This window comes from Rutilus rutilus, assembly GCF_951802725.1.
Source record: "Rutilus rutilus genome assembly, chromosome: 19".
Lineage (NCBI taxonomy): Eukaryota > Metazoa > Chordata > Actinopteri > Cypriniformes > Leuciscidae > Rutilus > Rutilus rutilus.
In genome coordinates, this window is record NC_140232.1 from 19,307,697 (window position 1) to 19,323,157 (window position 15,461).

A 15,461-nucleotide genomic window follows, 5' to 3' on the forward strand; every position below is an offset into this window, starting at 1 on the left:
TATTTCCCAGACGTAGTTTTGGTATTGAGGTCAAAGTTAACTTGCTATAGTTCGCTATAAACAGTGGGTGATGGTCTCACAAGACTTCGACTCGGCAGATTTGAATGTTTCCCCCCTATTGTAATGACCATCCTCGATTAAGTTTCACTCAGGACTTTTGTAAAATCCAAAATATGACCACACCTCAGATTTGTTCCTCTTAAAAGGCTGAAGAATATCCCGAGCACGGTCACTGCCTTCCGCCATTCCTTCTCGAATAAAAAAAACAACATCATCGCGCGCTGCGCCTGCGTCAGACTGTTGCTGGCTGGACAGGATTTACAGTGAGTTATTAAAATCGCGATAATCAAACACGGTTTTAATGATAATACAATTTTAACCGTCAGTACATTTTATCGTGGTTTAGCCTATAGTGAAACCGGTAATCGTCCCATCCAGCCTCAAGTCAATGTTATTTTGTTAGTTGTCTGTTCAGAGTCGTGATCTCTATTTGAAAAAAATAAACGAAATAATCTTGTGATTCTCAATTTATCCAGAATCTTGCAGCTATACTATACAGAGCATCTTTTGTGACAAAGTCAACAACAACCATGTGATGTTTGATACGTGAGGTGTTGCCATTCACGGGACTCTTGCACACAATCAGTAGGCTAAATACCTTGAGCATGTATTAGTCTGGCTTTCACACTGTTTACATTTAATTCCCTTTAAACAAAAGGCTTAGTGAAGTGGAAGAATGTGCCGTTGTCCCCCCTCAAGTTGACTTCGGTATCAGTTCTTAGCAGTGAATTTTTTTTTTTTTTTTTTTTTTCAGCCTCTGCATTGCAGATCTGGCCTGTGGTGAGAACACTCTGTAATTTTACAGGTGTTTGTTTTGACGTCACTACATGATCGTATACTGTGTCTTTGTAATGCTTTAAAGTCCATTCTGTCATCAGCTGTTGACTGATGCTCTGTCTAAATACTGTACTGTCCCCCTGTGGTGTGGGATCAGTCGTTCCGATAAACAGGACTGATCAGATTTCACTAAGCACATAGTGGCCCTTTTACAGCCCTGCCGTTTTCCAATGAATTTGACCCACTAAGATTCTTAGAGCGGGGAAAGCAGGAAGCAAGGAGCCAGGCTGTAAGCGGGTATTAGGGGCTGCGTCTCCGCAGTGTTGCACAGTGCAGCTGGAGCACGACTTGCTTCGCCTCGGTGGGAGACTCAAACCTGAAACGAAGCCAAGAAGCAGAGAGGAGGTGTGAAGCACGAGTGAATGTTTTGCAGTGCTTACTGCGCTGTTATATTCTGTTATGGACGTACACTGTGTCTTGGTCACACCTGAACGCTTCGCCCTTGGTGTCGTAGTGTAAGGTGGCCAGTTAATGTAAGTGCTCAAGTGGTTTTCTTACTGTTTTATGTAATGCTATTTGATATCTTATTTTAATTCCATGCTTTTTGTTAAATAAATCATTGTACTTTCATTGCATATAGCACATTTTCATGTTAATTTAATTTTAACATACCAGATGTCTGTATGGTTATTTTGGTCTGTCTCTCTTCAAAGTTCTCGACTTTTCGGACTCTTTCCAACGATTAAAATCATACAGTAACATCATAATATTGTCATAATCTGTTGAAATATTCAATTCATTGTAACAACAATGTAACATTCCTTTACATTTTTTTTTAACAGCATGGAAGGAAGACAAGTAAATTCTTGTTTAATTTTCTCAATTATTACACAAATTGTTCTGTATTTACGCTCAACCTTCAGCCCTGTTACTCAAGTTATTGTGAGGGGGAAAAATTACCAAACAAATATTTTTCTTAAATCTATGGAAAATAGCTACAAACTAACAATTTCCTAACTAGCTAGCACTTTTTGAATGGCAATTTAACCCTGTTACACATTCTGGTGTGTTTATTTATTTATTTTTAATTATGAATTTTGCCTTTTAAAATGTTTATTACTAGAAAGAATGTATTTACATATGTCCTAAAGGTTGAATTCTTGAGGTTTGTAGTAACCATTGTCTTAAGGAAAGAACCTCCTTTTTGACCGTTTGTTGAAGTTTGATATTGAGTTTTTGACTCTAGTTTGTACTGTAGGCTATATGTAAAACTATCAAACTTTTTGTGAAAATTATTAAATAAATATTTTTTCTTATTTATGGAAAATTGCTACAAACCAACATGTAGTTCCTATAGCTAACCCTTCCTGATAACCCTAATTTTAGGGTTCTCCCTGTTACTTAGGGGTGGGCGATTATACAGGTAGACACTATTAACCAGTAGAATTTTGTCAACCGGTAGAGATTTTGAACTATCGTCTCTATCGCGATTATGCTCATGTGACGTTGCTGTCCTGTCAGAAAAGCATAAGTTTGCATGAGGTTTTTAAGCATTGTGGTTTTAAAAACAAGTGCTTTTAAACCGTTGAGGCGCAATAGGCAGCTAAACGGAACTCATTTCGCTATATGCTCGCACTCTCTGAGAGCCTGTTTCTCAGCGCTGTCTGTTATTTTTCCACTTTATTGGCCTTGAATGGTTAAACTTGTATGACAAAATACCTGTCTTTGCGAGTATACTAGTAAATACAGTAATTTATGCCTTAAGTGAGCGTACACAGTTAAGATGTGTAACATTTTATTGGATCCGGGCATCTCTTAAAGTGACAGCAGCCTAATATATTTGTACTGTCTGCTCTTGACTTAATAATTTTTTGTAAATTTAATAAGAACCAATGTATGTTTAATTTACACCGTAAAGACCACAGTGTTTTTTTTTTAATTTTATAAATTTGATTACTTTATACAATTTATGTAGCATTTCTAATTTAGCTCTTGAAGTTTTTCAGGTAGGTCTATTTTAGTTGTGTCTGTTCTATTGTATTTTTTTATATATATTTTTTATCCTGTTGCTTGTAATTAGTTTATTTGTTCTTATTTTATCACTGACTGTTTACATGTCTTCAGTAAGTTTTTTTTATTTATGCTAGTATTCGTTTTTTGTGATATTGACATTGGTGACAAGAATTATGAAATGTCTATGGTATCAAAGTTTGATATTATAAAAACCGTATTTAAAGCAAAAATGACTATATTGTGAATGTGATATAAGATTTAGGCCCTCCCCTACTGTTACCTATTTTGGCTTGTTTTTAATTCATTCATTCATCTTTTAGTTAGTTTTTTCATCTATATCATTTTTATTTCATGTTTATTACTATTATCAATACATTTTTCACATTCCTTGACGTCCCCAACACCTGTCTGTCCAACTTTTCCATTTCCCATGGTCTTTTTGGCCACATTATGCAGTCCATAAGGAAAGTGTGAATACTGTGTAATGATGTCCTTGTCTCTCTTGTTTTGACAGCTGAAGGCATCTTTGTGGACAGGACACTTTAGAGGGCCAAACAATGGAATGCTCTCTCCTGCCTACACTGCTCAGCACTCTACAGACTGAGGTTAAACGGCTTAGTTAGCAGTGTACCTCTCCCCCAAGAACTCTTTTAACCTGGGGAAAGTTGGGAGAAAAAAGAAACGAGCAAAGGAGAATTTCCTTCGTAGTACAGCACCTTACTCCTGTTCTTTGTAGTTGGTCGTTTGGCATTCATTTGTAAGCTTTGCGTGAACAAAATCCAAGATGGAAACAGATTCGTACCTGTGGATGGTCGTGCTTGGCTTCATTATAGCCTTCATCCTGGCATTTTCAGTGGGGGCCAATGACGTGGCAAACTCGTTTGGCACAGCGGTCGGGTCAGGAGTGGTGACGCTACGTCAGGCCTGTATCCTGGCTTCCATATTTGAGACCCTGGGCTCCATGCTCCTTGGTGCCAAAGTCGGGGAAACCATTCGGAAGGGAATTATAGATGTTACTTTATACAATGAAACTGTGCCGGTACTGATGGCTGGAGAGGTCAGCGCCATGGTTGGTAAGTAATGGCTCGTTTAAAGTTGAAACCTCAGCGTGTCATTTTGAAGATTAATGATGGAGAAGCTTAGCGAGGCATTTGTTTATTCTTTGTAGGCTGCCAGGTTCTGGGAGTTATGATTACATGTTTTATAGTGAGTTGCTATAGAGTGACTTAGCTGATGCCAGAGTTAAATGAGCTTTATGGGACAAATTTTAATCTAGACATGTAAAACTCAAAGTTAGAACATTGCTGGTTTAAAAGAAGTTATGTAATGAAATCAAACATGTCTTTGGAAGTTCTTTAATGTCAGTTGGTAGTGAATAGCTATATTGTAACAAGTTTAATAGTATCCCGTCCATAGACTGTATTGAAGACAGAAGGGAAGAGAACATATGGCTGAAAGACTTTTTTCTGCTCCACCTCCCACTCATATTCCCGTCTCTTTCAGGGTCTGCGGCTTGGCAGCTCATTGCCTCTTTTCTGAAGTTGCCCATTTCTGGAACTCATTGCATTGTGGGATCAACTATTGGCTTCTCCATGGTTGCTATTGGCACTAAAGGAGTACAGTGGATGCAGTTAGTCAAAATTGGTAAAAAAATCCATTATTTATCATACTATGGTAGTTATTTGATCGCCAGCAAACATTTTTGTTCATTGCTTTGATGCAACTTAGGTGCTTAAGGTCAGCCTTTTACTATTTGTTTCTGCTGTCTAATTCCTCTTAATGCTACACTGTTTAAACATGCAGGGTTAGTAAGATTTTTTAGTAAAGGGTTCTTTATTTTAGCAAGGATGCATTAATTGATATCAAATTGATAGTTAAGAGGTTTGTAATGTTACAGATTTATATTTCAAATGCTGTTCTTTTGAACTTTCTATTTATCAACGAATCGTGAAAAAATTTATCATGGTTTCCACAAAAACTATTATGTAGCAAAACTGTTTTCAACATTAATAATAATTAGAAATGTTTCTTGAGCGGCATAATATAATGATTTCTGAAGGATCATGTGACACTGAAGACTAAAGTAGTACCATCACAGGATTAAATTACATTTTACAATATATTCAAATAGAATACAGCTATTTTAAATTGTAATAACATTTCACAATATTGATCAAATAAATGCAGCCTTTATGAGCGTAAGAGACTTCTTTCATAATAAACATGAAAAAACCTTACCGACCTCAAATGTTTGAACAGTATGTTTTTATGTATTGTTTCTCTGGAGTAAATCATCACATTTTTGCGGTCAACATTCTTGTAACCGAGATCTGTAATTAATGTAATGTCAGCTGTTGGCCTTTGTGCCTCTAGCTGCGTAATGCGTCATTATATTGGAAAGCTATTGACTTAGTAATTGCTGTTTATTTGATGCAGTTGCCTCATGGTTCATCTCCCCTCTGCTGTCTGGCCTGATGTCTGGCCTGCTCTTCTTCATCATCAGATATTGCATTCTTAGCAAGGTGAGTTATGGGTCGACTATTACACCTGTCTTACATCACCCTACTCAAGTGATCTCGTTTTGACAAATTTTTATGTCAAAATCAAGGGGAAAAAAGGATCAAAGTACTAAGACAGGCTTTAAGTGTTTTTGGCTTTTGATTCACACATGCCATACAAACATTAAAGTGCAGTAGAGGCCTTCTCCCAGTCCTTCAGTGTTATATACCGGTCCGTCACTAGTCTTTACAAACATCACATGTTCTCATTTATATTTACTGTTTAAAATGCATTCAGCTATTTCCAAGTAACTGTGCCTGTGGCTGTTTAGATTGCTTCGACAATAGCTCATCTGTGATGGCACAGGAACTGCTTTCCAGTCGACAGCAGTTCATCTTTTAAATGTGTGCCTGGTGTAGGCTCTGCTTCTGTAAACACTTAAATATTTAAGCCTTAAAGAGTTAGGAGCTGGGAAATGCATTCTTACCAGTGGCCACATAAGCACAGTGGTTTAAAGGAACAGTTCACCTAAAAATGAAAATTCATCTTTTACTCACCAGCCTGTTGTTCCAAATCTGAATGACTTTTTCTGTGAAAAATAGCAGGAGATGCTTAGCAGAATGACTAAGCAGCTATTTTCTGTATAATGCAAGTAAAATGTAATATACAGTAATCCCAAGCTCCGAAAACGACAACAAAATTCATAACAAAAAACTAACCATAAAAATTGTCCATGCTACTTGCGTGCTAATATTCAACGTTTTCTGAAGCCATGTGATTGCTTTGTGTGAGGAACTATAGAGATGTATATTTTGTATATAAGTGTGTATATAAGTTTCTTAGTTTTTAAGTTTAATTTTATATACACTGAAAATTGAGCCACATGATTAATCTTTGTCTATTAGGGCTGTCAAATAAAAAGTCGAATTTCGAATATTCGTCGAATTTAAAGAAAACTGCACATTCGAATGCAAAAGCTGCTTTCGATTTTTTTGGTGTCAAGAGGCGCTCGAGACATGATGATGACGTAACTGACGCGGTTTGTTTACAGCGCGGTGCGAAATGGTGGAAAACCATAAATATAGCTGAAAGTTAATATTTTTGTTCAAAAACGCTGATTCATTCCGTAAACAAGTGAAAACTTTGAATCTGATTCAGTCATTGAATCATTCATACAAAATGTTTTTTCTCTAACATTAAGTATTGCCTTTAGAATTCGAATATAATTTGAATTTTGCTAATATTTTTTTATATAAACTCTTCTGTAGCGATTAAAATTACCTCTAGAAAGTAGCTTGACGCTTCAAATAAGGATTGTATAATTTACAATGTTACACCACTAGGTGGAAACAAATGACTGTTAAAAAAATGTATTTGCCTTTTTATTATTCATTCAAGAGATTTGTTCAAAAACTGTACTGATTCAGTACATTTAAATAAAAGATGTGAGGCTTGATTTGGTTTATATTTGCATATTGCTCTCGCTTGCGCCCTCTTGTGGGCATAGGAGACGGTCCCGTACAGTACTTTTTGATTCTAACATTACAAAATGTTTTTTTTTTTTTATGTCTGGTTTAATTACATTATTTTGTTTAGTTGGAGAATCGTATCCAGAATCGTGCAGCTATAACTCAAAATGCTCTTCTCTGCAAAGCTCAGAAATAGACTGGTTACTTTTTTTTTTTTTTTTTTTTTTTTGATGCTTAACCCAACCTTCATTGTATGGAAAAGAGCAGCTTGGACATTTTGCCTGTTAAATAAATAATAATAAAATATAAATTTTCTGGGTTAACTATCCCTTTAAGAGAGTATTTAAATCAGTATTGTTATTGTTGACTAAAACTAATTGGAATAAAGCTAAAATAAAATATAAATATTACATAAAAAAAATAAATGTTAGAAATGTTCACATGGCAACTAACTAAAATAGGTTTAAGCTGAAGTACTAAAATTACTAAAACTAAATCTAGAAATAAATAAATTGAAGCTAAGTAGAACAAAAAATAATAATGACAATCACAACAAAACTAAAAATATAAAAATAAAAGCTCATTCAAAATATTAATTAAAACTGTAATGCTAAATAAATAATACTATAACGCTGATTTAAATGTGCTCCTCTTAAATTGTGACCAACAATGGAGTGGTTCTTTTAAGCTACAAAATATTGCAACTACTTTTTATTTAAGAATGACAGTGACTTTAATGTATAAACAAGAAATGAGCGTTAAATGTAACTTTGGAAATGTTTTGTCTTTATTCATAACATCTGTGTAGTTTTATACAGAGTTGAAGCTCTTTCTGCGATCTGTCCATTACAGGATGATCCTGTTCCCAATGGTCTCCGCGCTTTGCCCCTCTTCTACGCCTCGACCATCGGAATCAACACCTTCTCCATCATGTACACCGGCGCTCCCTGTAAGTCAGTATTGAAATGATGTCACATTCACCCGAGAAACGTCCTTGATCTGCCTTGAGTTTGCTTGTTGTCACTGAATAAGTATCATTAAATAGGCCACGTTGTCTTGAGAGAGAGCTTTCCACGTAAAATGCATTTTCTTTCAGAATATATTCACTTGATTGTTTATAAATCTCACAGCAAAGTTTAATGATGTGTGTGACCGTGTCACGCTCCTCCTTTTTTTGTGCAGTACTGGGCTTGGAGATGCTCCCCGTCTGGGCTATTGCCCTCATTACCTTGGCTGGCGCTGTGGTATGTGCCGGTGTGGTCTGGTTTTTTGTTTGCCCCTGGATGAGAAGAAAAATAGCAAGTACGTACTGTCCTTTTCCTTTTCCCTCCCGCAGACTAGTGGCTTTAAGTGTTTGTGTTAGATCTCTGGTCCGTTTGTCCTAAATGTTCTATTTCTTTTTCCGATTAGGAATCAATTATCTGAGGACAATTACTAACTACATTTGCAGAAATTGTGTGTTCCACATGTTTGTGCACTTGACATCTGGCCATTAAGTTAGATGTTATTTCTAATCTAGCTTTGGAAAAAGTCAAAGATGTGACTCAGCATGAGGTATCTTCACCAGATCAGGAGGGGAAGGAATTGCCTAACATCTGCTGCTCTGCTGGGGCGCTCTGTAATGTAAAGACTCTCTTTTGCTGGCTCTGGCTTGTGGGCCCATGTTGCGTTCGACTGATGAAAAGCAAATAAACTGAAGCTGTTTATTTGAAAACAACACCATTTTTTCAGATGAGTCACACGGACCTTGTGCAGTCGCTGTACCTTTCTCAATGCAAGATTGGCTGCCCACATGTTTTGATTGAGAGAAGTGCCTTAATGAAATGAGTCACTAATGAAATGTAATGTTAAAGCACTGCTTTCACTCAAGGATCAGCGCTTTGTTGAATTGATGCATGCGTTATTGAATTTGTTTTCAGATCAAGGGTCCATTTCATAGTGTGGTTTCCCATGGGAAATCACATGCAAATATCTGATTTATTAAGCTTTCGAGAAGGATCAATTCTATATGAGTAAAGAGCAAATTAGCATTAAATATGAGGGGCACTAATATAAAGTGCTTATTCATTATCACTGCTCGATTTAAAAGGGCCAGTTTGTAATCATACTGATATCACAGTTTTTCACGCATGGATTATCCATCAGTGATTTATGTTTGCTTGCTGGTTTTTCTCACTGTAATCTTGTAAATGCTGCTTTTCACCAGTTTCACAGAGCTTGCCTACCTCCCCCCTCCCTGTCTGTTCGGCAAAGAACATTCTGTTGATTAGGGATGCACTGATATTAAAATTCTGGCCGATGCCAATAAGTGAATATTCTATACGATTTTGTCTAAATAGACTACCATTAAAAGGTTTGGGGTCAGTAAGATTTTTTTTTTTTTTTAAAGAACTTAATACTTTTATTCAACAAGGATGCATTAAATTTATGAATAGAAAAGTTTAAAATACCAGCATTTATTTGAAATATAAATCTTTTGTAACATCATAAGTGTCTTTACTGTCACTTTTTAAAGAATACACTTCCTGATTTTAATTATAACAAATGATTCTTGAGCACCAAATCAGCAACGATTTCTGAAGGATCATGATCACCTTTGATATCTCAGGAATATACATTTTAAATATTATTTAAAAAATAGTAAACAGTTATTTTAAGTTGTAGTCATATTTTTGTAATAATATTAATCTTGCCGACCCCAAACCTTTGAATGGTAGTGCAGATTTAAAATAAAACAGTAAACTAAAATAAATCTTTTAAATGGTACATTATAATGTTCAGTATTCACATTTTATTATAACATTCAGAAATGTAAAATACTGGTGGTAAAAAATTTTTTTTTTTTTTTTTTTACAAACATTATAGACACTATATACATGCATTTTAGTTCCCCTTACTCCACAACAAATTTACATTTAACGGTATTCAGAACAGAAAAGGAATGAAAAATATTAGGTATTAAACAAATTCATTCTAATCAACATTTATTATAAATGACTAGCCTAGACAAATGTATTTAAAGTAGAACTGCAACTACCAGCTTTTGGGATGTGCGCTATACAAATAAACTTGGGCTTGCATACCTTTCTCAATCATCACAAATCTAAATGTTTTGCATGCTTGATGTGCATTATATAAGTTGCTTTGAAATATTAGTTACAGCATGTTTCAGATGATAAAATAAAAAATGTAACTTTCAGTGAGTGTTAGATGATTACGAAGGTAATGTAAATTTAACAATAAGGGAAATGTCCAATATGGATACGATCATTAAACAAACTCTAATATTGGGTGTTAACCAATTTATTGTGCATCCCGACCTAATTTTGATACCTTTCTTTTAAATGATACTTTTCCCCCCTAAACAGGTCGCCTGAAGAAAGAGCATGCTCTTTCCCGCATCTCTGATGAGAGTTTGGATAAAATTCCGGAGGAGGAAGAGGAAGCCCCCGTGTTTAAAGAGCTCCCAGGTGCGAAAAACAGCAACGATGCTGTGCTGCCCTTGACAGAGGAGTCCACAGGGGAGCTGAACAGTCTGGCTAATGGAGGCACTGTTCTGCCCAACGGCAGAGTGTATGGTACGTGAAAGGATGTGGTTATCTTGTTTTTAATGGGTTCCATCTGAAAAATGTCCTGCACTGACCTGATATGTTTATTTCGTTTTTTTCATGTCAGGTCGTACCAACTCCATGACCAACGGCTGCCTCAAGTCACCCGTTTCCAATGGGGGATTCAGCTTTGACGGACACATGCGCAGCGACGGCCAGGTCTATCACACTGTTCACAAGGACTCTGGTCTTTACAAGGACCTCCTACACAAGATCCACCTGGGCCGCCTGGAGGACGAGCGCAGCGGCTCGCGTACTGACAACAACTACCGTCACCTTCGCCGCAACAACAGCTACACGTGCTACACAGCGGCCATCTGCGGCATGCCTATGCAACCCCTGATACGGTCGGAGTCCAGCGCCCCTCCTCCAGAGGACAGCGAGAAGCTAGTGGGCGACAGCGTCTTCTATTCCAAGAAGCGATTGCGATATGACAGCTACTCCAGCTACTGTAACGCGGTCGCGGAGGCCGAGATTGAAGCAGAGGAAGGTGATGTGGATGTGAAGTTGGCAGCCGATAAAAGGGAGCCCCTTGCCCCTGTTGAAGGTGTGCTGGAGGACTGCATTGATGAGGAAAAGGAAGAGAAGGACAATGCTCAAGTCTACCTGCTCTTCCACTTCCTGCAAATCCTCACCGCCTGTTTCGGATCGTTTGCGCACGGGGGGAATGATGTCAGGTATGCCACTTGATGTAGTTTTTGGTTTCAAAACCAAGATTCTTTTTCTTATGTTTCAGTATGTATTTTCTTTGTAGTATTTTTGCTTTTTAGTATGCTTTGTGATTAGCGAGTTCAGAATAAGACCTGTATTTGCATAGTTTTTTCACATTCCACAGCATTAGTGTGTCCTGAGAACAAGCCCTCGGTTGAGTGCCACAGATCTGGTTCACGGCTCTACAGATGATTTGGCACATACCCAGACTGTTAAGACTTGAGACGTGGCAATGTGTTTAGGCTAACTTCAGCTGCTTAATAACTTAAACTGTTAACATCTTATATATATATATAGAGAGTACCGGTCAAAAGTTTGGAAACATTACATAATGTTTTTGAAATAAGTCTCTTATGCTTATCAAGCCTGCATTTATTTTGATCAAAAATACAAGAAAAACTGTAATATTGTGAAATATTATTACAATTTAAAATAATGGTTTTCTATTTTAATATACTTTTAAAATAGAATATATTTCTGTGATGCAAAGCTGAGGTTTCATCAGCTATTACTCCAGTCTTCAGTGTCACATGGTCATTCAGAAATCATTCTAATATGCTGATTTGATACTCAGAATCCTGAAAAAAGTATCACAGGTTATAAAAAAAGCATTAAGCAGCACAACTGTTTCCAAATTTGATAATAAATCAGCATATTTCTGAAGGATCATGTGATACTGAAGACTGGAATAATGGCTGATGAAAATTCAGCTTTGCATCACAGAAATAAACTATATTTTACAGTGTATTAAAATAGAAAACCATTATTTCCCATTTTTTTTCTGTATTTTTGATCAAATAAATGTTGACTTGATGAGCATAAGAGACTTCTTTCAAAAACATAAAAAATAGTAATGTTTCTAAACTTGACCTGTACTGTGTGTACGTTATATATACATACATATAAAAACTGAAAATGTAGTACTAATAATAGTTGTTTATTCATATTTTTTCAAATTAATTTATTAAAAAAATGACCACCTCTGCTAGCACAAAATATTATGATGCTGTAGAAGACATTGAAATTATAGACACATTAAATCAATCAAGTGACAGCAATGACAATAATAATGTTACAAAAATCTTATCAACCCAAACTTGAACTGTACTTGTAGGAACTGCAAGGTAAAAAAGTAATCATGAGTAAGCAGAGTTAAAGCAATATGTTGATTTATAGACCACATGGATGATCTCCATACATGTGTTTTGTCTTTTCTGCAGTAATGCAATTGGTCCTTTGGTGGCCCTGTGGCTGATATACGACCAGGGTGGGGTGATGCAGGAAGCGGCCACACCGATCTGGCTGCTGTTCTATGGCGGCTTGGGAATCTGTGCTGGATTGTGGGTTTGGGGTCGACGTGTCATTCAAACAATGGGCAAAGACCTCACTCCCATCACCCCCTCCAGGTGAGATCAGCTTTTTGGCAGAGAGCATGACGTTTGAGCATGATGATTGGTGTGTGGGCTTCTGTTGCATGCAGATGTGATGGTTAATCCAGCTGTGTAAGAAGTCTTCCTAAAGGGATAGTTCACCCAAAAATGAAAATTACCCCAGGATTTACTCACCCTCAAGCTATCCTAGGTGTATATGAGTTTCTTCTTTCAGACGAATACAATTGGAGTTATATTAAAAAAATATCCTGGCTCTTCCAAGCTTTATAATGACTGTCAGGGAAGACAATCCAGAGCTCTGGGCAAAATAGGAATATGCCGCCCCCTACGCTCAAATTTTTAAGAGGAAAAAATGCCAATTTATCTCACATTGACCCCTACTGTTGACTTAAGACAGGTGTAATGAATTAATACACTTGACTCACCATTTAAATGAAGACCTGTCTTGCTTTGGCTGCTGCGAACTCCAATTCAAACAATCTTGTGACATGTTTAAATGCACACCTTTTGTTTCAATCGGACTGAATTTATTCCGATTGATGAGTCCAAATGTAGTGTTTACATGAACACTAAAAGTGATCGGGTTGACGTGCGTGTTTATATGTCACCAGCAAATCGTAATAGATTTTTTTGACATGCTTACATTGACATGTGGATGAGAATCCGAAACAAGGACTGGTGGGACGTTGTCCTGCGCCCCTTCACAGACACTGAGTGAAAGGAGAATTTTAGAATGACAGGACACTCATTTATATGACACTTTATTCAAAAGGAAGAACAGCTCGTTCAGCGCGTCATATGTCATTGCACTATTTCTACATTATTGCACTTACACAGTCCTTTCAGTTTCGGTTTTCAATCCGATCGAGTGTTTACATGTTCTCTCGATCGGATTAGAAAAGGAATAAACCACCCCTTTCAATCCGATCGAAATTTTATTCACATCAAGCTCAATCGGATCAATTAAGGAGTTTACATGAAGGCTTTTCAGTCCAATTGAGCCACCAATCCGATTACTATTACTAATGGATTATTTGGTTGCATGTAAATGTAGCCGCAGATAGTTCTTCACAAGTTTGAGACGCTCGTGCGCGTCATGGTGCGACGTCCTCTAGTGTCTGGCACCCTGGGCAATTGCCCTGTTTTCCCAGCGCTTCCGCCGGCCCTGATGACAGTGAATGGAGGATGAGATTTTTAAGCCCAAAATAGCACATCCAAACATCATTAAAGTAATCCATACGGCTCCGGGGGATAATAAAGGCCTTCTGAACCGAAGTGAAGCGATGCGTTTGTGTAAGAAAAATATCCATATTTAAAACTTTAAAAACTAAAATAACTAGCTACCGACAGACGGCCTGCACAAGTCGACTTACGCCAATAGAGTAACGCCTGACGCGATGTAGGGGTACCGTAAGTTTCGACGCCTCTCGCGGTTCAAACTTATAGGGTTGGGGAACAAACTTAAGCTCCTCTTCTCTTATATCGAAATCCTTCGACATTTCTCTTTAACAATTCTCGTTGTAGACTTCTAATTCATGACTGGTGTTTTGTTTTGCTCTATCCTCCGCGCTTCTGCGTTCGTCGAAAAAGTTTTAAATATGGATCTTTTTCTTACACAAACGCATCGCTTCTCTTCGTAAGGCCTTTTTTAAACCCCAGGAGCTGTGTGGATTACTTTAATGATGGATGGATGTGCTTTTTTGGGCTTCAAAATCTCATCCTCCATTCACTGTCATTATTAAGCTGGGAAGAGCCAGGATATTTTTAATATAACTCAGATTTGGTTTGTCTAAAAGAAGAAAGTCATATACACCAAGGATGGCTTGAGGGTGAATAAATCATGGGGTAATTTTCACTATCCCTTCACTATCCCTCACTTATCCCTTATTTCACAGGATCTCACTGGGTTTATATTAAGTATTCTAACAAGCAGCAATTAGAAAGGACAGAAACATTTTACAGTATACAGCAGGCTTAATGTAAGTGTCCTCCTATGGTAAACCCATGCCAAAAACACACCATTTCTGACAATACAAAAGCTGTCCATCTTTTCCTGTAGCAAGTGGAAAATAGCAGAAGGGGAGGACCAGGTTTGGTGTAAAAATCTGACAGAACTGAAACCTTCCTCTTGGTCCTAAAGCAGTGCTGAAGGGTGTAATGGTAGACTACAGAAACGGAGCATGTGCTTTGGCAGCAGGGTCACAACAGTTTATCTGATATTGAAATCTTGCTAGATTAGTTCTGTATATCGGCTTTTCTCCTCTCTCGTTTGGGTACTTACCCTCAATCCCTCTTTGTGTTGCCACCACAAATCCGGTTAAATATCACCGCAGAATGACCGTAATTTAAATTTTAAACACACTTTAGAATAAAGGCAGTTTAAAGAGAGCGGTCACTGTTTTACACCCTTCACTCAGAACTGCCTGGGTTTGCTAAATTTAGCAAGACACTTGTGCCACACGGCCTCAACGACCTTGCGTTCTCTTAGTAACAAGACAAACTGTCAAAAACAAATGAGCTCAAGTTCATAATATAAAACCCTATAAAAAATCTCAGCAGTGTTCTGAGAAAATGAGCTTCAGATCATTTTTATAAGCATGCTTGTTAAGGAATTGTGATTACTATACACTGATATACTGAGATGTAACTTGCTCAAAACCGGACATTATGCCGAAAACCGAATCCAAAGATGATCATTTTAAATGAGGCTTTGAAACTAGGCAAATTATTTTAATTTAATAATATTTTTCGGTTGACTACTACTTACTAATAACATCTAAGATCCAAAATAGTGTATTATATGTTTAAAGTATTAAATTTAGAAATTATTTTATCTGTGCATTATTGGTTCTCCACGAGAATCTCGCTACCGTGAACGGTGAACATTACTTTTTTTTTACTGTCAATACTGTATATCCATCATCACTTACTTT

General features: G+C 37.1%; 1 protein-coding gene across 4 annotated transcripts in view; it reads left to right on the forward strand.

Annotated features, from left to right (window-relative positions):
- The window catches only part of slc20a2 (solute carrier family 20 member 2), a 39,929-nt gene that overhangs the window by 16,463 nt on the left and 8,005 nt on the right, over positions 1 to 15,461 (forward strand). For 3 of the 4 annotated variants that reach the window (XM_084389102.1, XM_084389105.1, XM_084389104.1), the window contains exons 2-9: positions 3,365 to 3,923; positions 4,354 to 4,494; positions 5,287 to 5,372; positions 7,671 to 7,767; positions 8,001 to 8,120; positions 10,187 to 10,396; positions 10,494 to 11,103; positions 12,358 to 12,543. In XM_084389102.1, the coding sequence (XP_084245228.1) occupies positions 3,635 to 3,923; positions 4,354 to 4,494; positions 5,287 to 5,372; positions 7,671 to 7,767; positions 8,001 to 8,120; positions 10,187 to 10,396; positions 10,494 to 11,103; positions 12,358 to 12,543 (1,739 nt within the window). In that variant the 5' untranslated portion in view covers positions 3,365 to 3,634. Of the gene's footprint in view, positions 1 to 1,075; positions 1,371 to 3,364; positions 3,924 to 4,353; positions 4,495 to 5,286; positions 5,373 to 7,670; positions 7,768 to 8,000; positions 8,121 to 10,186; positions 10,397 to 10,493; positions 11,104 to 12,357; positions 12,544 to 15,461 lie in introns of those variants that run through there. The other variant, XM_084389103.1, reaches the window with a different exon arrangement.